The sequence below is a fragment of the Notamacropus eugenii genome, chromosome 2, assembly GCF_028372415.1.
Source record: "Notamacropus eugenii isolate mMacEug1 chromosome 2, mMacEug1.pri_v2, whole genome shotgun sequence".
Classification (NCBI taxonomy): Eukaryota; Metazoa; Chordata; class Mammalia; order Diprotodontia; family Macropodidae; genus Notamacropus; species Notamacropus eugenii.
The window spans coordinates 453298687-453325327 of record NC_092873.1 but is presented as its reverse complement, the minus strand read 5'-3'; the positions used below and the strand labels follow the sequence as shown (position 1 = coordinate 453325327).

The window sequence follows — 26641 nt, the reverse complement described above, 5'->3', positions numbered from 1 at the left end:
TAACAAAATACATAAAAATATAATAAAACATAGATAACATTTAAAAACTAAGTCAATATGCAACACGCAAGGGTTTTTATGTATGAATTTGTCCTGCACTTCCACCATTTCTATCTGACTTTGAAAACACTAATCTAAATTACAGTTGATAAAGACCTATAAAGAGGTGGTGGCCTTTAAATGGAGAGGAAGGGATATATACAAGATACACTGTGAAAACAGAATAGACAAAATTTGGCAACAAGCTGAAGATGAGAAGGAGAAGACTTTCAAGTTACAATGCAATATAAGTAGAAAGACAGTCGTATCCACAATAAAAGTAGAGATATTTAGAGGAAAAGACAAAGCTGGGAGGAGAAGATAGCATGGTTCACTGCAACCATGTAGATTTTGAGATACATGCATACCTGGAACTCAGGAGATGCTAGAACTGCATGCATCTCTCTGTGTGTATGTGTATAACTATATGTATATCTAGGAGTCGTGTCATGCCACAGTGATGATATAACTGAACTTTTTATTAAGTTAGTATGGCATAGTAGCTAGGGTACTCAATATGGAATCAGTTAGACCTAGATTCAAATCCTGCCTCAGACACTTACTATATCTGTGACTGTGACTTGTCAGCTAATTCCTCAGCTTCCTAATCTATACAGTGAGGGGATTTTACTCCATGGTCTCTGGTGTCTTATATTATTCTAAATTTATGATCCTATGAACCTCTAAAAGCTGAGAAAATCACAAAGACAGGGTATAGAAACAAAAGAGTGCTCAGGAGAGAGCTTTGAGTGACATTTAGGAAACAGGGAATGCATGATGACCGGTAAAATGAGAATGAGAAAGTGGAGTCAGGCAGTTAGAAAAAGAACCAAGAGATGAAAAGATCCCCCAAATCCAAGAGAAGAGTAAGAGTTGATAATTAATATCAAAGGAAAGAGATCAAGGAGAGGGACTTAGATTTATTCATTAAAAGGTAGCTGATCACTTTCAAAAAAACAGCTTCAATTTTTGTTGGAAGACAGAAGCTAAATTATAAAAGAAAGTAAAGGCAAATATAAATGACTTTTTAAAAAAATGGCAGTTTGGAATCAAAAGGAGGAGAACTATATGACTATACTTTAAAGGAGTGGCAGGATCAAGTGAAGGTGATTCTGTTTCTGTTTTGTTTTTTTTTTTTAAAGATAGGAAGACTTGGGAAGGTTTAGGAAGTAGGGAAGGATTTAATATATCAGAGAAACTGAATATAATAAAGACACAGAAGAAATTATGGAAGATTAAGCTTAAGGAAGGAGAGAATGAACAGGGTCAAGGCATGAGTAGAAGAATTTGTTTCAGTAATAAGGGTCATCATTTTTTTTTGGTCAAAATTTGGACCAGTGGATGAGAGAATGTGAAATGACATTCAGGGATTTTGAGGTGTAGAAAAGGAGAGAAGGTGAAATACAGAACAGATAGCTTCTATTTGCTGAATAAAGCAAAGGATGAGGTTCCCCTGCTGAGAATGAGGTAAGTTTGGTGTAGGAGGTTTGAGGAGGAAAGAGAGGATTTAGAAAAAGCTGCTGTGGAGAATTCAATTCAAGAAGGATTTACTAAGTGACAACTTTGTGCTAAGCACTATGTTAGATACTGAAAATATAAAAACAAAAAAAAGTGCCTTCTTTCAAGGATTTTCTATCCTATAGGAAAGAAATACAGAGTATAAATGAAGCAATTTGTGGTGGAAGGTCATAGATTTAATATTAAGTGAAGTGTTAATTTACAAGAGAACAATTGCTGAGGGTACCATGAAAGGGTAGTAAAGATTGAGATAAAGATACTTCAGTCCTATTGGGCTGACCCAGTAAGTGTGAAGGTATGCAAAATGGCAGTCTAAGAAGGAAGATTTGTACTAGTCAGCCTACAACTGAGAATCACAGGGATTCTGTATGTAGCCTTCATAGTTTCAAAGGTAAATCGTCTTGATTATTAATCCTTGAGGAAGATGTCTAAAAGGAGGCTAGGGCATATTATTTATAAACATACAAAACATATTGAAATATTTGATGAAGCAAAAATTGTCTGACAAAGGGAACTTTTTCCATCATCAGTTAAGATAATTCTTATCCATTCTAAAGCTTATTTAACAATGGGCTATATCTTAATTCAGAAAAGATTTACACAGATTCCCTTCTTGCTTTACCTTACTCATTTATAAATTAATAATGATAATACACACATTTCTTTCAATGAGGAAAAGCACTATCCTAATATAAAATTTACTTACTTCTGATTTTATATCACTTTTTACTTTCATAAGATTCATTTATTGCATTTGGTTTTTGGTCTTACAGTTCTGGACCTCAACCCGCCAGGGGCTATTCATTTTTATAAATAAATGAAGTATGGTTCTGCTTTCCCTATGAAATTCTTAGATATTGTTCTATGAATTTTACATTGTTTTTCCCCTTTTTACCCATTTTCTGAATTTACTGACTTTTTCTTAATTTTGAATTAATCTTTTCACTATATTCTTGTTGTTGTTCAGTCAGTTTCAGCCATGTCTGTCTGACTCAGTGACAACATTTGGGTTTATTTGGTTTTTTGTGTATGTTGCTATTTTCTTTGGGGGTTTTTTGGCAAAAATAATAAAATGATTTACAAATTTCTTCTACAGCTCATTTTCCAGGTAAGGAAACTAAGGTGAACAAGGCTAAGTGACTTGTCCAGGGTCACCCAGTTAGTAAGAGTCTGAGGTCAGATTTGAACCCAGAAATTTGAGTCTTCCTGATTCTAGGCTTAGCAGTATGCCACCTAGATGTCCTCGTCACCTAGCTACCCTCACTCTTTTTGGCAGTCTCTCAATTGTTAAACTTTCCTCTCTTTATATATGTGACCTTACGTACATTTTCTTATTTAAAATGTTGACCTATATAAAATACTCATTATATATTAAGAGTCAAAAGGAACATTAAAAATTATCTAATCCCAAACCTTCATTGTATAAATGAAAGAAAAAACTAGAATTCAGAGCAGTCAGTTGGAGATGTCCACATCAAACACGTTAAACACTCAATTCTTCAACCTACTCACCTTCCATGACCTACACATCCACATGAAGACAGTCATATCCTTTATGGTCCTTACCTAAAAAAAGCACAACCTCCACATTCGAGACTTTCTAATTCCTCTTATCTAACAACAGCCTCTTGATTTTCAATTAATCAATTAACATTTATTAAGTCCCTGCTATTACCAGGCACCGTGGTTCTCCTTTCCTCAAGCATTCCCCCTACCAAACCTTACTGTTGATGCATCTGTATGCCTCAACTCTCTTCCTATGCCAAACTTTAGTCACCAAACTAGTTTTCCTAAAGAGAAGTCTTGATAATTTCACTCCTCTTAATTCGTCTCTTACCTTCAGGATCAAATACAAAATCCCATTTGGTGTTCTAAGAGCTTTATAACCCTTTCAGTCTCTTTTGCGCCACTCTCCAACATTCAGTCTTCAATCCAGTGATATTGCCCCCTTGCTATTTCTCAACAAAGCATTCCATCTCTCAGCTCCAATCATTTTCTCTGGCTGTCCCCAGTGCCTGGGATGTTCTGCCGCCCCATCTCTGCCTACAGGCTTCCATGGCTTCTGTCAAGTCCCTACTATACTCCCATTTTCTATAAAAAGCCTTTCCCAGGTTCTTTTGATTTTAGTGCCTTCCCTCTTCTATTTCCTGTTTTCCGCACATAGGACATATTTGCTTGTTTTCTTTCCCTTAGACTGTGAGTTCATTGAGTGTAAGCCTATTGCTTTGCCTCTTTTTTGTATGCTCAGTGCAGTGGTGGGTTCCTGATAGGAGCTTAATAAATGCTGTTGACTGCCATTGCCCTGCTTTATCCTTTAAGGCTTTGGACTTCCCCTATAACTATCATCAATATACACCATGACTGGATAGAAGATATGCATATGTAATCATGTTTTCACTTTCCCTTCTAAATACTTACATGCTGATGACCATAGGAATTTGCTAATTAACATGTACTCTAGATAACCTGAAGGCATGATACTATTCTGTTGATTATATTTGCTTTGGTGGGATGACCAGAGCCTCAATTCAGCTACTAAGTTATGTAACTAATGTACAGATTTCTGTCTTCTTTTTATAGTTCCTTTCTCCCACAGTATATTCAGGTGCAAATGGCCCTGAGCTTATTCTTGAAGTTTGCTCAACCTCATTTATTTTATCATCAGTGGTTTCCACAGCATCCTAATCATAAATGTGTGTGAATAAAAATCACATGCAAACTTGATGAAGCCTTCTACAAAGGTCACGTCATTAACCTAGACAACTTTGGAGAGGAAGCAAAGTGCATGCACTGAATTAATGTGGGAATTTATTATCAATAAATTTAAATATTTATGCAGGCTTCCGATTACACCTATAAATATATTATTCTAGGCTGCTTACATCATGAATGTTGTGATACCTTACACTCCTATAAAGTACTTGAAGAACCATTTGAAATACACTATCTGTTGCTATTTTTTTCTGAATGAAATTTCTATTATTTCTGCATCTATTTATTATACTTATAATAACTATTGTTTTATAAAATTTTTAAAAACAATATTTAGATGTTTCTAACTACATGACTACTATTACTTGTTTTTTAATTTTTTTTTTAATTTTAAAACAGCGTCATTGCTGCATGGCAAACAATGTCATATACGTTGTTTCGGTCACTATGTTTTAACTCATGTTCTTGAGGTCATGAAACATAAGGAAAGAATTAACATATTGTTTTCAAAGAAAGAAGTCCAAGCTATAAACAGCCATATAAAATAATATTGTAAATCAATAATAATTAGAGGAAATGCCAATTAAAATAATTTGCAGGTATCACCTTACATCTATCAGGTTGGCAAGGTTGACAAATAGAGGAATACAAAAAATGTTGGAGGGGCAGTAAAAAAACAGGTACATTAATGTACTGCTGATAAAGTGTACCAGCCATACTGGAAAGCAATTTGTAACGATGTCCAAATATCAAATAGACTATGGATATCTTTTAACCACAATAACACTATTAGATATATGGCTCTTAAAAAAAGAGGAAAATGACCCATATGTGTGAAAATATTTATAGTAGCTCTTTTTTGTGGTGGAAAAGAACTGGAAATTTAGGCGGTTGTTATGAATTGAAGAATGGTTGCACAAGTTGCCATACATGAACATAACAGAATAGTTAAAATATGAAGAAACAAGAAGACTTGTATAAACTCATACAATATGAATAAGAAGAACCAGGAGAATAATTTATTCAATAATATTATAAAGACAAAAGGCTTTGGAAGACTTAGGAACTATGAGCAAACAAAGCACAGTTATAGAAGCCCATGCTGTAACATTTTACCCACCTCTAGAGGTAAAAGATTCAAATTAGAAATTAAGAGAGAGAGAAACAGATAATATTTCATCATGCTGTCTCTTAACTTGTAAGCTGATTTCATTATGTCTAGAGGTGGGTAGAACATTTCAGCATGAGCTTCTGCAACTGTACTGAGTTGATCATAGTTCATACGTCTTCTAAAGCATTTTGTCTTTGTTGTTGTGGAGAGATAGATGAATAGATGTATATATGCAAGTATGTATGTATACACATATATATATACACACACACATTCATTTAGATACATTCTTAGATACAAATATATAGATTTATAATGATGTATCATTACATATTTTCATCTCTATTTTCTATATATGTAAGACTGATTGTATATATGTTATATATACAATTTATTTAACTTGTTTGGATATACATTGTTTGCATGTTGTCACCCCCATTAGACTGTGAGCTCCTTTAATGCAAGAAATGTCTTTTGTCTTTTTCTGTATTCCCAGCAATTAGCACAGTACCGAGCACATAGTAGGCACTTAATATTTATGATGGAATGCTATTTCATGTTACATGTTACATATTATGCATACATATACATGTATAGATGTATACTGCTAGGACATGACCAATATGAGAATCTGATTTAATGAATTATACATATTTGCAATGGGTTTTGTTTTCCTTGTGTTCTTGTTAGGGTAGGAGAACAGAAGACAGAGAATTAGGACCTGGAAAAAAAATTAACCAAATTTAAAATAGACAGATAGATGAATAACTTCTAGGAGCAGAAGACTCTAGTGTATGCACATTAGAGATTAAAATATTTTTGAAGTCTAGATCCAACTTCTATATGAGTTAAACGAACTAAATGGAAGAGTCCCTCTCACTATTTTTTGCAATATTGGTTTAAAAACAAGTTTCCACTTTAGAGTAACTCTCAGTATGACCAAAATCATATCCAGATAAGACAGGGATACTAAAGGAACTGAAATAGGCACACACACACACACACACACACTATATACATACATACATACATACATACATATATACATATATATATATAAAAGCAAAGCAAATTTTAGGCATACAAATGAGCAATAAATGTTAGCTCCTTTATATAATGCCTTATAATTATAATCTACAAAATAAGCATTACACTCATTGGACAGCTGAAGACAAGGTAATCGATTTGTTAGTGTTGTGCCTGGCACATAGTAGTTCCTTAACAAACGCTTATTGATTTAATTTGTTGGGTTGAACTTAGGTTCCCTGATAACATAAACACACTAATGTAATGGCACATCTTAACATGAGAATGAGGCACTGATTAAACAAATAACAGGGCTAAAGTCACAAAACACCTTTTACCAAAAGTAAGAGTTTAAAAGTTGGAGGAAAAGAACTAGCTACCAACACCAAACTAGTGGGTAAACTACCCACCATAGCTTCCAACACCAAACTAGTCTATGAAAACTGAGACTAGCAACGTAGTTTTTCTTAAAGTAAGATGCACCTGTTGTACAATTACAAAAGTAAAATACAAAATTAATTTTCCCTTTAGTTAGCACACTACTTCTCTACCAAATGCTGCCCTATGGACACTATTATCAACACTAATGTCAACATCACATTTAAAACATTAAAGTTACCTTTTTCATTCAAAAATTTGAGTGAAGGTTTGAGTATCATCAAAATTTTCTCTTTCAATACTATACGTATTTCTACGTAGAACTGGCCAGAATAAAAAAATGTTTTAAGCCTATAGTTTCAACAAGAACATTGAACTTTAACTTAAATTGTAGGTTTTCTTTCCAGCCATTTAAAATAAAAAATATTTGTTGAGTAAAGACCTATATAATATGGATTTTAAAAACTTGCCTGATATATATTTCACTAATATAAGATGAAAGATCAAAATACAGTAAATATATATTTACACTATACCAATGCTTTTTACAAAAAAAAATATATAACAAGGGTTCATTTTAAAGCATATACAATGCTTCTTTAAAAACCTGATATTTGGAGAGGATTTGGGGAAGATGGTGGAGTAGGTCAGAAAATTCTAAGCTCTAAAAATATTCCTCCACAAAAGAGTTAAAATAGCACTTTAGGGAGAATAAAATGTAGGTGGAGATAAATAAGAATAGTAGTGCAACTCAGGTCTTCCTGGGACAATGTGAGACCTGAAGAACAATCCCAAGAGGAGGTTTGGTCCCTGTAAAGAGTAAACACTTTCAGGCTAGGGTTCATTTTAACAGCAAGCTGCAAGCCCTGAGGTTTGTTGGTTTGAGAGGCTGCCTTGGCCCCAAGCCACAGGAACTTTCACCCCTGTGATAGTGAGGGGAGTTGGGCTTTTGAGCCCTGGAAGATTGGGAGAACCTCTGCTGATAAGCAACACCAGACCCAGCTGTGCTGCAGAGAGTGGTAGGGGCAAGAAGGGTCCAGCAGATGCCAGGTGAGTGCAAAAGCAGTGGAACAGAAAAGCCCTGGCTGTGGGGAAGGTACAGGAGGTTGGAGATTTGGCTTTGGTTCCAGACAGGAGGAGAGAATTGAAGATCTAGGGCAAGAGGCACTATTTCCCACTGCCCAGGGCTAGAGGTGATTACAAAAATTAAGTTATTACCACAAAAAAATGCACAGGAAAAGGAAAAAGAATCTAATCACAGAACGCTATTATGGGAATAAAGGTGCCTGGGGTTCATCTTCAGAGGAGGATATTAAAATAAAGAAACCTCTAAAGAGTAACATCAAATTTTCACCTGCCCAAATAAAATTCTTAGGAGATCTTAAAAAAAGAGCTTAAAAAACCAAATGACAGAGATGGAGGAAAAACTAAAAAAAAAAAAAAAAAAAAAGAACAATTCAAGAAAAACAAGGTTATGAAAGGAAAGTCAACCAATTAGAAATGGAAATCCAGTATCTTAAGGAAGAAAATGACAACTTGAAAATTAGACTTGGGCAAGTGAAATTTAAAAGAATATAAGAGATCAAGAAATAAATAAACAACATATGAATAATGAAAAAATAGAAGAGAACGTGAAACATCTTATAAAAAACAGCAGATTTAGAGAATACATCGGGAAGAGAAAATACACAAAATAATCAGACTAACTGAAAGTTATGATCAGAAAAAGAATTTTGATACAATAATACAAGGAATAATTATAGAAAATTGTCCAGAAGCATTAGAACAAGGAGGGGAAAGCAGAAACAGAAAAACTCCAATGATCACCACTTCAAAGAGATCTTCTGAGGAAAACTCATAGGAATATCATAATCAAACTCCAAAACCCGCAGCTCAAGGATAAAATATAAAAAGCATCATGATTAACACAATTTAAATATGGTGATGCCACAATTAGACTCACATAAGACCTAGCAGCAGAGACATTAAAGGACTGCAGGTCTTGGAACATAATACATGAAAGAGCAAAGGAAGTGGGGCTCTGGCTGAAAATATCATTTCACAACTATTATATTAAGTATTATCCTGAACGAAAAATCATGGGCATTTGATAAACTCTCAGACTTTCAAGACTTTGTTTAAAAAAATCCTGAACTTAGAAGATTTGACATACAAGAAACAAGGGAAATATAAGGTACATACCAAAGACTGATTTTAAGGGATTCACAAGGACAGACTATTTACTTTTGCTGTTTTTGTTTTACTAAAAGTGCCTCTTATTGAATAATGTGATTAAAGAAGATCTCCCACCCCTTCATTGACAGGCCTGCCCCTTATGGCAAGTTTGATTAGGGGTGTTGGTTTGTACCTTTTGTTTTTTCTGTTGAGGCACTGGGTCGGAGGGTCATGCCCTCTGGCTCTAAAAAGTGTATAAATGCTCTGACATTTTACTTTGGGGCTTACTTTTTGTAAAAAGATTTGAGTACCAAAGGAGAACTCTGGGAAGCTGCTTTAAGGAGCCCCCTGCCTTGGAAAATCCAGATGTTGGTGCTTCCATCTCTGGCCACTATGATAAGACAGTTAGAACTGCCTGTTGAATTCAGGTAGAGGAAGTCATGTCTGTTGACTTTTAATTTCTCTGTATTTTCTTTGAAGTTCTGGGTCTGACACCCCTGAACTAAGTGAATGATATATGTGGGTTAGTTAAAGGAATGATACACGTGCTTGATTAAAGTGTTGTTAACCCTTTAAAAGTTACTTTCCTTTTATGAGTGCATATCTAAGAACCTGTGATAGCAGGCCCCCTGTGTATGTTGGGGTGCTTACAGATACACTACTTTCATTGGGAATGGGTTTCAGAGGGAACAATACATATATATTTAGAAGAAAATTAAAATCTTCTAAATTCAGAAGCAACAAATCAGTAGTTGCAGAGGGAAGGGGAAGAGAACAAGGGAGGGATCTTAGGGAGGAGGAGGAGGGAATAGGTAAAAGGGGGTTATAGAACAACATTTAGATTTATGGTAGTGGGAGGACAGGGGAGGGATCCTTGGAGGGGTAATACGCAAGTAATAGGAGGGCAAGGTGGTGGGTAGAAGTTAAGTAGACGAGGCAGGAGGGATAAGAAACAAGAGATATGCTCAAATATAAAAAACAAAGATCAGGAGTAGAGTATGTTTGGGAGAGTATATGTCTATACATATATGCGCATGTATTATCTACAGCTATAGAGAAAAGTATTTAAACTTTATTGTAGCCTCTGGAGGTGGGGGAGAGGAGAAAAGAACAAAGTAAAAAAGTGCACAGCAGAGGACAAAAGAACTCACAAGGAAGTAAAGAAAAGATGACAATTTTCAACACAAGTGTATTTGTCATGTAGGCTTTCTTGAAATGAAAATTTATTATTACACAGCTTGAATCCTCTCATGTTCTGCTATGCACAAGACATGCTTTTTTTTTCTTTTTAACTTTGTGTTTACGTTCCAGCGTTTAAGTTTATGATGTTTTTGGTTCTTTTTTTTATTCTGCATTTGGTGGCACAGAGAACATAGGACCTGGAGTCAGGAGGATCTGAGTCAAATTTGATCTCAGACACTTGACACTTACTAGTTGAATGACCTTGAACAAGTCACTTAACCCCAATTCTCTTACCTCCCTCCCTTCAAAAAAATAATTTGATAGTTTCTTAATAGTCACAATCTTACTTTCAAATTGTTATATTTAGAAAAATATATTTAAAAATACAGATGTGAGGTTTTAAGAGTCAAGTCAGTGTTTTTACAAGTGTATATATTAAAATATACATATATACACATATGCATACATGCATAATCTTAGAATATACTTTGAGTTCCTCATCAACGGTAAAGGACTACAATGCACTATTATGCTCATGATATCTGAATATAAATTAATATAGTTTTACTTTGTTAACAAGAATTCAGTTCAATCATTCCATTTTTTTCAGTGGAAAGAATATTCTGAAAGTAAAGACTAGTTATAAACTTAATAACAGACTTCTAATTTTAGACTAAAAATAATATTCAGAGCTTCAGACAAAATAAAGTCATATTTAATGTACAGTCATTTACATGAAATTTTACTAGTTAATTAACCAATATAGTCAAACTTAAGCAACTTTGTGTTTACAGATGTATTGGTGGAATATAGAATATCTGCATGTGTGTGTGTGTGTGTGTGTGTGTGTGTGTGCAAATAATAAGAAAGAAAAAAATACTTTTTGTGCCAGTTTCAGGAAAGGTAGGAAAACTAATTATTGTATTTCTAATAATGTGCATAAGAAAGGCTGTTTTCTTTTAACAGATTAGATCACACATATGTTATCTGTTGCTATCATATTTTCTTTAATTGTATTTGTTTTGTGGTTCATTTTTTTGCGGGGAGGAGGGGTGCAGGGGCAGTTCCCAAAATGGTTAACTCAAAGTGGCCTTCTCACTCAACCCATTAAAAAAATTAGAAACAACAAAAAAATAGCCCTTGTAAATATATGCTACCTTACCAATTTTCAGATATTTTAATTATTTTAATTAATTATTTTAATTATTTCAGTTATTTTAATTATCACTATTTCTAGATTTGCAGGAGACTAGGAAATTGCAGCATTACAGATTTAGAAGTTAGTTTTATTTCAGTTTTAAAAAATCCTCAGTAAGCACATGACATTATTTTCCCAACTATTTCCAAAATTTACAAAAAAAAATCAAATCATCGTTTATACTATAGGACACTAGATTTTTTGTGATCTGTTTTCTCAAAGAATAATAGTACTTCTGTAGCCCTGCCCATATTCAGATCTCAGTCACAGTGCTGGGTGGAGAGGAGCACTAGTACACCAGAGTTTGCAGCCACAAAAGAGCAGAAACCCCCATTACAGTTCCAGGACAGAAAAAGTTCTTATGTTCACTCACAAACCAGAGCAAAGGCCAGGAGTGTAGTAAACACACTTCAATTTAGATGATGCCACCTTGAAAGAACTGAAAACTTACAGATCCCTAGAAGTATCTGTGAAAACAGCTGCACAAAACCCCCAAAACTAGGGAACAAGCTTCCAACCTCTACCCTAGAGGCAAAGCCCCACTTTAACAGAGTTAAAAGTCAAGAATTAGATTAGAAAAGTGAGCAAACAAGTTTCTCTGAGAAAGGCCTCATTGCTCAAATATAAAGAGAACTGAGTCAAATTTATTAAAAAAAAAAAAATAGCCATTCCTGAATTGGTAAAACAATGAAGAGAGTATGAACAGTTTTCAGATGAAGTAATCAAAGCTGGAATACAAATTGAAACAATTCTGAGAAACTACCTCATAACTATGAGATTGGCTAATAAGACAAAAAAGGAGAATGACAAATATTGGAGTGGATGTGGGAAAAATGAGACATTAATGCATTGTTGGTGGAGTTGTGAATGATTCAACCCTTCTGTAAAGCAATTTGGAACTATGCCCAAAGGGCTATAAAATCATGTATATCTTTGACCCAGCAGTGTCACTATTAGGTCTCTATTCAAAAAGAGATTTAAAAAAGGAAAAGGATTTATATGCACAGAAATACTTATAATAGCTCTTTTCCGGTGTCAGGAAGTTGGAAAATGGGAGAATGCCCATGAATTGGAGAATGACTAAACAAATTGTGCTATGTGATTGTGATCAAATACTCTCATGCTATAAGAAATGAAGAGCAAAATGCTCTCAGAAAAACCTGAAAATGCTTATATGAGCTTATACAAAGTGAAATGTACTTTGTACAAAGTAACAGAAATTAAAAATGATCATTTGTGAATGACTTAGTTATACTCGGCAATACAGTGATCTAAGACAACTCTGAAGGACTTATGATTAAAAATGCTATCCCATCCCTAGAGAAAGAACTGATGGTGTCTGAATACATATTTAAGCATATTTTTTTTTACTTTGTTTAACCTTATTGAAGTTATTTTTTCATCTATTTTATGTTTCACAACATTACTAATATGGAAATATGTTTTACATGATTACACATGTATCACCTGTATTGAATTGCTTGCCTTCTTAATGAGTGTGGTGGATAGGGAAGAAGGTAGAGAATTTGAAACTCAAAAGTTTCAAAAATGAATGCTAAAAAATTGTTTTTTTATGTAATTGGGGAAAAATTCCTAAATAAAAAAATAGAATAATAGTCATATCCCTTAAGAGTTAATAGAAAGTACACATGTAAATCTCTCACTTCTAAAGGGAAGGAAAACTACATTGTGAATAATAAAGTACTGATGTTGAATGCAACAGTGTGATATGAGTTGCTTGTTGTCCTTCTTTCTCGGAGAGGACCAAAATGACATCACTATGATAAAGTCAAGCTTCAATGTGTCTGACTGTGGCTGATCAAACCAGTAAGAACTTGAAATGCTCTACCACAGAATGGGTACAGATAATCCATGTGCACATTTGGGGTGGATACTCCAAATCTGTGCATCCTATATTTCCTTTGTGCTGTTTCAATTCTGGTTTGCTCATAGAGCACAACACCCTTTTCTTATGTGGGCATGCCATGCTGAATGGTCCTGTGTCAGTATCTTCTATGTCACATAATCAAATCCACACTTCTTAAGAGAGACCTTGAGAGTGTCCTTGTATCACTTCTTCTGACCACCATGTGATTTCCTGCCCCATGCAAGTTTGCCATAAAATAGCCTTTTTGGGAAGTATACATACAACGTAGCCAGCCCATTGGAGTTACACTCTCTGAAACATAATTTGAAAGCTTGGCAGTTTAGTTCGAGCAAGGACCTCAATATCCGATACCTTATCCTGCCAGACTATCTTCAGAATCTTCCTAAGACAGTTCAAATGGAAGTGATTCAGTTTCCTGTCCTGGAGCTGGTAGACTGTCCATGTTTCACAGACACAACAATGAAGTGAGTACAATGACTCTGTTGACCTTCAGTTTAGCAATCAGTCTAATACTTCTTCTCTCCTATATTTTTCTTCGGAGCCCCCAAACACTGAGCTACCTCTAGCAATGCATCAACCTCAAGTTGATGCATACATCCCTGGAAAGTGTGTGCTCATTCTTTGTGACTGAAGAAGACCATGCTATCAGAGAAATAATGACATGACTTGCACTTGACTTTGTTTTGAGTGAGGGAGGGCTGTGCAGGTCACCAGCCTCACTTCTCCTCCAGATCCATCTGAATCCAGTGACCAGATATTCATCAGGCTGACTGGAGATGACCCAGGATGAGGCAATTGGGGTTAAGTGACTTGCCCAAGGTCACACAGCTAGTGAGTGTCCAGTGTCTGAGGTAAGATTTGAACTCAGGTCCTCCTGACTCCTGCACTGGTGTTCTATCCACTGCACCCCCTACCTACCCCCCTCCCTGGAAAGTACACTACCAAGGTAAGTGAACTTATCCACAGCATTCAAAATTTCTCCATTTGCCATAACCAATGGTTCCATGTATGGGTGGTGTGGGGGTGGCTGATGGAGCACCTGTGTTTTCTTAGTGTTAATTATTAGGCCAAAATTAGCACAGGCAACAGAGAATTGATCCATACTTTGTTGCATCTCAGTTTCAAGGCTGCATTGAGTGCACAATCATCTGCAAACAGAAAATCATGCACCAACACTTCCTCCACTTAGGTTTTGGCTTGTAACCTTTTCAAATTAAAGAATTTACCATCTGTGCAGTAGCCAACCTTGATGTCATGTTCACCTCATTGATAGCATTTGACAACAAGGCTGAAAACAGCTCTGTTTCACTCCATTAGTGACTGGGAAGGCACAAGAACATTGCCCACTATCCAAAACCCAGGCAAACACATCATCATGAAATTGTCATACAATACTGATGAACTTCTTTGGGCAACCAAATTTTGACATTATTTTCCATAAGCCCTCATGACTAACAGTGTCAAAGGCCTTGGTCAGATCTACAAATGTTGTGTACAGACCTCTGTTCTGCTCCTGGCATTTCTCCTGAAGTTGTTGGGCAGCAAACACCATATCAACTGTTCCTTGGCCCTTTCTGAAGCCATACTGGCTCTCAAGTAGATGACCACCTTCCAGGTGAAGGATCAGCCTATTAAGGAGGACTCTGGCAAGAATCTTGCCAGCAATGATTAAGAGAGAGACCCCCCTGTGATTGATGCAGGACAACCTATTTCCTTTACCTTTATAGAGATAGACAAACTTGAACTCCTGGGGAATAACCTCCTCTTGCCATATAACCTGGAAAATGTCAGTCAGCTTTTGTATGAGCATGAACAGTTTGTTACTAACTTGGAGGGAAAGTTGAGCCAACACATAGTTGGCAACAGTGGAGCCGAAAAGGAGTGGACAGCTTTCAGAGATTTGATATACAGCACTGCACTTTGTCATCAGAGTCAGAACACTCACAAACACCAAGACTGGTTTGATGAAAATGATGGGGAAATTCAGAACCTGCTAAATAAAAAACAAGAACTCCACAGAATTTACCAGCAGGATAGTTCATCCATCTCTAAGAAGGCAGCATTTAATTCCATCAAAAGTAAAGTACAAGCAAAGCTTAGAGAAATGCAGGATTCCTGACTCAGGAAGAAGGCAGATGAAATTCAGATGAAATTTTATGCTGATAGTAACAATCCAAAGTGCTTTTACCATTCCCCGAAAGCTATTTATGGACCAAAAACCTAGGCTCAGTGCTGATGGAGCCACATTCACTAGTGATAAGGACATGATCCTAAAGAGATGGGCTGAACTCTTCCACAGTGTTCTCAACAGACCATCATTAATCAATCTTGAGGCCACTGACCGTTTACCTCAGATTGAAGTCAGTCTTTTCTTAGCTGAACTTCCAATTGAAGAAGAGGTTTTAAGGGCCATTGGGCTTCTGTCATGTGGCAAAGCTCCTGGTGCTGATTCTTTTCCACCTGAGATTTACAAGGTAGGGGAAGTTTGATATGAAACAGCCTTACTGTAAAAGTATCTTCTATGAGAACATTTTTTTTTTAAATTATTGCATATATGTTTGAAAAAACCTTCTGTCAGGCCATTTCACCTAAGTAATCTCAAGAGTAAACATCTCTAGAATTATTCTATATGGGAGTATTTTTAAAATAAACTAGAATTTCTACACAAATAAAAGTGAGATTTTATTCTTTACAGTTTCAAAATGTCATTCTTTTTCCATACTATTCATTGTTGGAGTAAATTATATATACACATTAATCATAACTGTGATTTGGATCCTACTCCCACACCCTATTCCTGCTACCTTCCTGCTGCTCTCACCTCTTATTTTTGCTGTAGACACCTGTAATGTTAATGAAAGGTTAATGGTAGGTGAGGGGAAGAGTTAAATATCTTCCTGGCACATTAATAGGTCTCAGATACTTTTTGTTAATTTCTAATGAGGCACTGGGTCAAGAGTGTCATGCCCTCCAGCTCTGAAAAGTGCACATATATACTCTGAGGTAAGGTTTTACTTTGGGGGCTTATTTTTTGGAAGAGGGTTCATATGCCAGATGAGACTCTGGATAGTTGCTAAGGAGACCCCCCAGCCTCTTGGTTTTGAAAGCTCAGATGTTGATGCTTCTTTCTCTGGTAACAATGTATATATTGTCCATGTCAGTCAGACAGTCTGAGTGTAGTTTCGGCTTGTACTTTCTCTAAAGTGCAGGGCGCTGACTTTATTCCCCTGAATTTATGATTAATATATGTGCTGGATTAAAGTAGATTGTTGACCCCTCAAAAAGATGCTCCACTTTTAGAAAAGCAGATCTACGTACCTGGTTAGCAGGCCCTCCTGTGTATGCCTGGATGCTTACTACTACACCACCACTATGGATCTAGTCACTCAGGATGCTAAACTTAATGTCATCCTTAACACCTCACTCTCACCCTATATATTCACTCCAAATATTGTTTCAGTCTGTACAACATCCCTAACATATATCTCCCTTCTCTCCATTCACACAGTTCCTTATCATCTCCTATCTGGATTATTGCAATAGCTTCCTAATTTGTTTGCCCACCAAAGTATTTTACATCCCCAAGTCATCCTTCGCTCTGACGCAAATTTATTTTCCTATGTATAAATTAGACTGTATCACTCCCCTTCTCTTCTCAATAAACTCTATTTATACTGATGTATGTGAGTGGGTGGATATGGTCATGTGTGTACACATGCATGCGTATACACACATATGTATACATATATGTGTATGTACACATACATATACACATGTATACAGATAGATCTATCTATATAAATCTACATAGATATACGGATATACATCTGTATCTATACCTAGAGAAAGTGAGTCTTCCCAGAAGAAATATTAAGTCTTAGAATCCAAAAGCTATTTTTTCTTTTTATCCCCAGCACCTAGCATAGTGTCAGACACATAGCTGGTGCTTAATAAAGGCTTGTTATTCATGTGAATGAATCATTTATAATAGTAGAATAACGCAATCTAGGCATTGGGAGGGACTTCAGATGATAATAAGCAGTCCTCTTTCAACATCCTCACCAAAGCTCATCAAGCATATGATTGAAGCCTTCTAATTGAGAGAATTCACTACCTCCAAAGCAGCCCATTTCACTTTGGAACAGTTGAAATCTTTAGGGAGTTTTTAATTACATCCTACATAAATCAGTCTCTCTATAATTCCCACTACTTGTTCTTAGTTCTGGCAAGCAGGGTCTTTAATTCCTAATTCCTTTACCACAGGACAGATCTGAAGAAAAAAAGTACTCCACAAGTCTTCCTTTTCTCTAGACTAAACATTTCCAGTTCCTTCAACCCAACACCATGCCATGATCATGAAACTTTTTCAATTCTGGTCACCTTTCAATGAATGGCTCCAAGATTATGAAAGTCATTTCTAAAATTCACTGACCAGAATGGAACACTGTATGTGTTCTGACACTAGCTCTGGAAGTAGAGGCCCTTGGTTCAAATCCTGCCTCTATTGTTTAATGTCCAAAGAACATTGAACAAATGAATTAAAAATGCCTTAGTTTCCTCATTTGTCAAGCAAAAGGTCATTAGGGGTCAGGCAAGATTGACAGTGAGGTCTCTTCCAAGTCTACATCAATGTTCTTATGATCCAAAGATTCTCACTTCCACCTTTTTAAACATTGTCTTTCTCAATGGAAACCTCCAAAAAGGTATTATTTTTCTTCATTCACAATGTTCACTCATTTTAAATTTTCATTCCACTAAAACTCCAGATCTTTTTCAGATGAACTACTCTCTACTTATGCTTCTCCATATTATAACTGTGATGTTGTTTTCTTGAAATAGAAGATATAAATTACATTTATACTGATTAAATATAATTTATTTAATTCAGCTTAATGTTTGAGCCTATTGAGATAATTTATGATGATCCTAACTACAATGTAAGGTATAATTAGTTTTTTTTTTTAACTCTGTGTCATTTGCACCATTGTTAAGCATAGTATCTATGCCTTTATCCAAATTACACACATACATAAAATGCTAAGTAGCACAAGTTCAATGGAAAATAAAGATTCTCTTTTATTAAGACTTCCTTATAACTAGACAATGACCTGTTAGCACAACAACATATTAAGTCTTATCACTTAACCAGCACTATTATTATCTAGCTAATATTTTACCATGTTTTCCTCACGAGGAAAGCATAAAAGGCTGTAAAAAGCTTCCTGCAACATTTCCCATTTCCACTAGTGTGGTCATGCTAAAACACTATGAGAACACAAAATTTAAAGAGACCTAAGAGATCTCTGGTCCATTGGATTCTAAATGAGGTGCACTGGGATACAGGAAGCAAACATTAGCACTTCTATTTATTTTTATGTGTATATGAAGAAAGAAAATAAGCTTTACTAATATTTAACATGAGGATTAAGGATATAGGCAGTCTCATTCAGTTCATAAATCACAGGGTCACCTATCGCATGTTGTAGAAAAAATATCATCTTGAAGAGGGAAGAAGTTTTACAGTGGATAGCAGCTGTCCATGACATCTTTACTTGAGTATTCATTTTTACCATATTGTGAAAAAAAGTACTTCACACAGACCTACCTCTGTGGATTTATAGGTTATAATATATAAATTTAGTTAAACTAATAAAACTTCATTTAATGGAGAAAAACTTTAAATAGATTCCTGCAAAGAAATCAAAAATTGAAGATAACACTAATATTTTGAGCACAAGCAAAGAAAAACAGCAGAGCTGACTTTTTCTATTCTTATTCCTAGTACTACTTCTCAAGTTACTTTGTGAGTTAAAACCAATTATAATCTAATCAAACCTGACAAGGAATTTGGTTAAAAAAATAAAAATGATCAAGATTACTTTGAATATGGACTTTATTTACTAGCCTTGTTGATTAGCCTTGTTTCACGTTTTTGTTTTTTGAGATATTAATGGTGTATGAAGCCATCACAAACAGAAAGATATTTTAAAGCTAAACTTTTATTGCTTTAAAACATGTAAATATCACCTAAAAATTCTTTGTGTATACTTTACAAACTTGGGAATATCATTTTCCTATAAGTTTAAAAATCTTTCAAAGAGCTTCAGTGGCTTTTAAACCAATTTGTTACGTAAAGATACAGCACTAATTATTTTGCAAGAAAAACTAATTGATATCAGGGAAGACAAAACCTGGGAGCTGAATTTCAAACAAAAGTTTGCAAAATGGGTGGGTAGGATTGTAAAATTAATACCATTTTTAAGTTTGTCCGAGCAACAATAATGCACTTTTGTAATTTAGATTTACTGTATATAATTTTGTGAATTACATTTTTCAGCTATGACAACCTTTACAACAAAGTATCAGAATATATTGAACTTAGAACTGTACTCATATATTGCTATATGACACAGTATTACACCAAAATAACAATGAAACATACCTATACTGTTCTCATTGAAAATATTATTGATATACTTATTGAGACTAAAATTCTTATTTCTTCTGTTTTAATAAAATAAATAATCTTCCTAAACTTCAGTTTCCTCATCTATAAAATGAGGAAGTTAAACTAGATGACTTTTGAGATTTCTTCTAATTCTAAATCTGTAACTCTACACATACACATGCACACACATTTGTGTATATATAGATTTTAAATTATTTATTTCATTTTTATATCTTCCTTTGAAAATTATCTAATTAGTATATGTCTTAGAGTTTATATGTTAATTATACGCGTATTACATATATGTATGTAATATTGTATTGTATATATGTGCATATAATATATGTATATAAAATGTATTTAATATTGTGTATGTGTGTTACATTTATGTATATAATACACATACTCAGTAGAAGATAGGCAATTTATAAGCAAATCCATATATTGGATAATACATGTTCCAAACTTTCTGTTGGTAGTGGTGTACTATCAAAATATTTTGGTGATCACAGAGATAGCCAAGAAACAGATAGATTCTTCAATTATTTCCAATGAAATAAGAGAAAGATTTTTGAAAAAAAAAAAAACCACATGAAATTTTACTCACTTCCTTCAAGTTGGGGTAAATCTACATTCACACAACAGTATATTCTTGACCTTATTCAATATAAAAGAATCAGTCCTCTGTGAGCTAATTAGGGTAGTTCTAATTTTATCCTGCCTAATTAAAAAGCTTGAGGTACAGGACTTGGCTTCCAGGTAAAATTAGTGTCAAAACCACCTTATAATTACAAATGCATACTGTAAAAGCATGGGAAACAAAATAATACTCAGCTAATTTAATGGTAGTTAAGGTCTACTTCAGTTTTTCAAAGGAAGGAAAATACAGAACTACACAATTCTACAACAAACTCATACCTTTATGGCAGTGGATGCAATTTGAATGTGATGAAGTCTCCGTAGTGTGCTGTCCCTGTCAATGAAATAGGAGGCAGCAAGTTGATGGAGAGTCTCAAGAGTGACTGAGGAACTATTGGTTGTAGAATCACTTCCTTCTGATCTCTTGCTCAACTTCCGCTTATCCACAAAAATTGTGAGTGACTCCTCTCCTGCATCAAGAACATATTCAGTCAGTCATCAACTCCCATTGATTATGTCATAAAATAATCCTTACATAATTTCTACTGTTACTCAAACTACCCTTTTTCAGGCTCTGAAACATCTTGCCTTGGCAGTAATAATATGCTTTCCCATCAACATTAGGTGAATCTCCCTAAAATATAGCACTGATTATGTCACTGTATTGTTCAGAAAACGTTTGGTGTCTCAGTTGCCTACAGAAAGTCAAAATGTTTTAGCCCATCAAAGAGCACACATGGCCTCTGTATTCCTAAGATCCATGGGGTGTGGAAATTCTTCCTTTAACACTACAAGTTATCTAATATCTGTGAGCTCAGTTTATACATCTATCTGTAAAAGGAAGGGTTATGACTACATAGCCTCTCAAGTACCTTCCAGATCTATTATTTAATTATTCCTCCATACTCTTGCTCTGTCCTTCCCCAATGTTATATTCTTTTTTACCTTTCCAATGTTCCAGACAATGGATACTGTCTATAATTTGCTTAACAGGCCATGCATTTTCTTGCTTCCCTTCATGCTTGTGCCCACAATATTGCTCTACATAGAATGCTCTCTCTCCTCAGAACTACTTTGAAAAATTGCTTCCTTCTTAAAGGCCCAACTCTAAATTCACCAACTCTATAAAACTGTCCTTAGTCTCCAAGAGTCAGAAAGTCTTTTCCTGTCATGGTTCTTAGTTTAGCATTGAACTCCTCCTGACCATATCTTAGATCACATATGTAATTCTACATAGAGTTCTTTGTACACTTATTTTGTCTGCCTTACTATAATGTAAGGTTCTTTTTTTCTGATTTATTTATTTACTTTTAGTTTTCAACATTCATTTCCACAAGATTTTGAGTTCCGAATTTTCTCCCCATCTCTCCCTTCACCCCACCCCAAGATAGCATGCATTCTGATTACCCCTTCCCCCCAATCTGCCCTCGCTTCTATCACACCACTCTTCTTGTACCCATCCCTCTATTTTCTTGGAGGGCAAGATAGATTTCTATACCTCCTTGCTTGTATTTCTTATTTCCCAGTAGCATGTAAAAACAATTTTTAACATTCATTTTAAAACTTTGAGTTCAAACTTCTCTCCCTTCCTCCCTCCCCATCCAGCCCCACTGAGAAGGAAAGCAATTCGAATATATGTTGTACATGTGTAGTTATGCAAAAACTTCCATGAAAGTCATGTTGTGAAAGACTATTTCTCTCCATCCTATCCTGCCTCCCATTTATTCTATTCTCTCTTTTGACCCTATCCCTCCTCAAAAGTATTTGCTTCTAATTATGCCCTCCTCTCATTTGCCCTCCCTTCTATCATCCTTCCAACAGCCACTTATCCCCTTCTTCCCTACTTTTCTGTAGTGTAAGATAGATTTCATAGCAAATTGTGTATGCATGTTATTCCCTCCTTAAGCCAAATGTGATGAGAAGAAGGTTCACTTTTTCTATCACTTCTTTTCTCTTCCCTTCCATTGAAAAAAGTTTTTTCTTGCCTCTTTTATGTGAGATAATTTGCCCTATTCTATTTTTCCCTTTCTCCTCTCAATATATTCCTCTCTCACCCCTTAATTTTATTTTTTAGATATCATCCCTTCCTATTCAACTCACTCTGTGCCTTCTGTATAAATGTATATAATCCCTCCAACTACCTTAGTACTGAGAAAATTCTTGAGTTATATTATCTTTCCATGTAGAAATGTAAACAGTTCAAATTTAGTAAGTCCTTTATGTTTTCTCTTTGCTGTTTATCTTTTCATGCTTCTTATGATTCTTGTGTTTGAAAGTCAGATTTTTTATTTAGCTCTGGTCTTTTCATCAAGAATGTTTGAAAGTTCTTTATTTCATTGAATGATCATTTTTTCCCCTGAAGTATCATAATCAGTTTTGCTGGGTAGGTGATTATTGGTTTTAGTCCTACTTCCTTTGACTTCTGGAATATCATATTCCACACCCTTCAATCCCTTAATATAGAAGCTGCTAGATCTTGTGTTATCCTGATTGTATTTTCACAAGACTGGAATTGTTTCTTTTTGACTACTTGCAACATTCTCTGCTTGACCTAGGAGCTCTGGAAATTGGCTACAATATTCCTACGAGTTTTCCTTTTGGGATCTCTTCCAGGAGGTGATGGGTGGATTCTTTCAATATTTATTTTACCCACTGGTTCCAGAATATCAGGACAGTTTTCCTTGATAATTTTATGAAAGATGATGTCGAGGCTCTTTTTTTGATCATGGCTTTCCAGGTAGTCCCATAATTTTTAAATTGTCTCTCCTGGATTTATTTTCCAAATCAGTTATTTTTCCAATGAGATATTTCACATTGTCTGCTATTTTTCATTTCTTTGGTTTTGTTTTAATTTCTTGATTTTTTATAAAGTCATTAGCTTCCATCTGCTCCATTCTAATCTTTAAGGAATTACTTTTTTCAGTAAGCTTTTGTACCTCCTTTTCCATCTGGCCAATTCTGCTTTTTAGGGAATTCTTCTCTTCATTGACATTTTTGTCAATGGATCTCTTTTGTCATTTAGGTTAGTCTATTTTATAAATGTTATTTTCTTCAGCAATTTTTTGGCTCTCTTTTACCAAAAAGTTGACTCATTTTTCATAATATTTTTGCATCATTCTCATTTCTCTTTCCAATTTTTCCTCTACTTCTCTTATTTGATTTTCAAAATCCTTTTTGAGCTCTTCCATGGCCTGAGACCAATTCATATTTTTCGTGGAGGCTTTGAATGGAGGAGCTTTGACTTTATTGTCTTCTTTTTGCATATTTGGTCATCCTTGTCACCAAAGTAGGATTCTATAGTCTGATTCTTTTTTCATTTTTGCTCATTTCTCCAGCCATTTATTTGACTTTTGAGCTCTATGTCAAGGTAGATCTCTGCTTCCAGTGGGGTTGGGGGCTGTAATGTCAGCTGCTCTATTTCCCCAAAATCTGTGGGCCTAGAGCTCCAGAAACAGTCACTGTTTCTGCCCCTGATGCTACTATGGATGCTGCAGGTTCCTCTGCTCCCTTCTCCCTGTGCTGCCCTGGGGCTGGGGCCGGACCCCTTCACTCTCCCAAACTTGTCCCACAGGCTTTTTCCACTGACCTTCCAACTTGTCCTTGGTGTTTTTTGGGTCCTGAAGTCTGGAAACTGCCACAGGTATGAGAGATTCAGTCTCCCCAAGGCCTTTTCCGGTCCTGGCTGTGCCAGTGCAGCCCAAGCTGTACTGCACTCTGCCCCTAGAGTGGCATGATAGACACTTTCCAGTGACCTTCCAGGATGTCGTGGGCTGGAGATTTGTTTCACTCTATCATTCTGTGGGTTCTGCAGCTCCAGAATTTGTTTAGAGTCATTTCTTCACAGGTATTTAACTGAACTTGGGGCAGTACTCTAGAAAGCATGTGCTGTTACTCCACCATCTTGGCTCTGCACTGGACAATAGGTCCTTGAAAATAGAGGTTATATACAGATAGATGAACCTTACCATGTTTGTGAGAGCGTGTGCATGTGCGTGTGTGTGTACGTATGTGTGTATACTTTCTTCGTGCCAGGTGACCTTCAGAATCACAGAATGAAGATCACTAGGTAAGATAAGGTACCAGTCACTGAGGTCCTTTCTCAAGCATCCAAACTCTACTGCAGAGAGTTATAACTCTGATGCACTCAGTGGTCATGTTGTTCTAATGCCAAAAATACATTTGCTTAAAAGAACTCACAAAAGGCAAATTCTCACATAGAGATTAGAAGAAGCATTACAAGGACCCTCTCAAGGTCTCTCTGAAGATCGTTGGAATCAATTGAGAAACATGGGAGATAGTAGCACAGGACCACCCAGTATGGCAGGTCTGCATCAAATAAGGTGCTATACTCTATAAGCAAAGCAGAATTGCAGTAGCTCAAAAGAAACATGAGATGTGCAAATTTATAGACATCTCCACTCTAAATTTTCATAAAGATAATTTGTGCCTGACCTGTGGCAGAATCTCCCAACCTCAAACTGGCCTGATCAGCCACAGTCAGACATACTGTATCTTGACCACAATATTGTGATATCATTTTGGTCCTCTTCAATAATGAAGGACAATTATGAATCTATCATCTATCTATCTATATGTATGTATATATGTGTATATGTATATATGTATGTATATGTATGTATATATACATGAATATATGTGTATAAGTAGGTATCTTATATGTGGTACATGTGTGTATATAAACATATATGTCCTTAGCACCAGAACATAGTAGGTATTACAAAATTATTTTTCTAACTGACTTAATTTTACAAGTGTTGATAATATTTTGTGGATTTGAAGACTAACAATAATTAGGGCTATAATTAAAGATCATATAGAAATTTGATAAAAGATAAAGTTATTACAGAAAAAGTTTAAAATGGAATGTCTTTTTCCATATATTGCTGAACTAATTTGTCACCATTTCATCCCCATAAACAACAATTTAGAGAGTCGTAGAATTCATCAGTCTTCTGAATTCACATCTTTAAAATTTATCTCTACATTAAAATTTATATCTACATTATCCATCTTAAAATTATTTTAATAGCCTACTACAACTAATTCATAATTCTCATTTTTTTCTAACCCTCAAATGAAATACCAAAAATCCCACATGAGAGCACTACAGATCATTTCTACATTTCTGCATGGGAATGTGGTTCATAACAGTCAAACTTGATGCTTGCTCTAGTTCTCTTGTATCCCCATCTGTTATAATGGCAATGTGCCCACTCATAAGATTTTATGCCAATTTCAAAAAAGCATATGAGCCAGACAACATACCCTGGGGGGATATCATACTTCTTCTCTCCTTTCTCCTCAGCCTCCTCCTCATGACCCCAGCAAAAAATAAAATAAAATTCTTCTTACAAAACATAATCTTGATTGAAAATTAATCCAAATTAAGAACCCATGTTTATCTCATTAAAGATATTAGATTACGCTTAAATTTAAAATTAAAATACAGATAACATTTTTATATTTTTAAAGGAACAATAAATACCATTATCTGAAAATTGCCTTTCCAATTTGTGTTTCTAGAAAGAAAATTGAAACATTGATCCAAATATTTGCTGAAATTTCCCTCAAAATCTCACTTTTATAAAACCTAAATGTAGCTTAATATTGTGCATTTATTACCATAGATACCATTTAAAATTTATAGATATCTTCAGGAGCATCAAATGTATTAGCAGAAGCTTCCTCATGATCCCTAGTTTTTCTTCATGCTGGAAGACTTGGTGTAGGACTAGAAGTAAATTCCTCTGTTATCTTGAAGCAGCTGTTTGCATACCCAGTGGGTACCTTCATCCCTGTTGCAAAGTCTCTTAAAGTAGGTTTCATTATGAAGCTTATCAATTCTTCTACCTCCAGTTACCCAAAGCTATAGAGACTAGTGTTGTGAAGTTATCCTCAGAAATCTCTCATCTCAAAGAGTTCTTACTATGTCTTCCGAATTTTAGAGAGCAGCTTCCTGTTTACAGAACCACAGGGCAGATACTGCTTGGAACTCAGTCACAAAGTACAAAGCTATTCAGGGGAGGGAGAGTTAGTAATGGATTCTGTGGTATAATAGGATCATCAGGTTTGGCTGTTAGGCAAAATGCCACCATAGTGAATAAATAGAAGTGAAGAAGATAGCAGCATTCAGGTAATATTGACCTACTGTTGATGTTCTGAGGTCCCAGCTCTGTATGCTTCCAAGTGTTAGAAATGGGATGCAATTATATCTCAGTATATAGTGAGAATTAGTACTGACGAATTTGTTGTTGGAATAGTTATGTTTTCTGCTACCCTGAGCAATCCATATCACATCATGGAGTA

General features: G+C 35.3%; 1 protein-coding gene across 4 annotated transcripts in view; it reads right to left on the bottom strand.

Moving 5' to 3' along the window:
• BRINP3 (BMP/retinoic acid inducible neural specific 3) overlaps nt 1–26641 on the bottom strand; it is a 536581-nt gene that overhangs the window by 188811 nt on the left and 321129 nt on the right. For all 4 annotated transcript variants that reach the window (XM_072648361.1, XM_072648360.1, XM_072648359.1 and 1 more), the window contains exon 4: nt 20594–20784. In XM_072648361.1, the coding sequence (XP_072504462.1) occupies nt 20594–20784 (191 nt within the window). The remainder of the gene's footprint in view (nt 1–20593; nt 20785–26641) is intronic.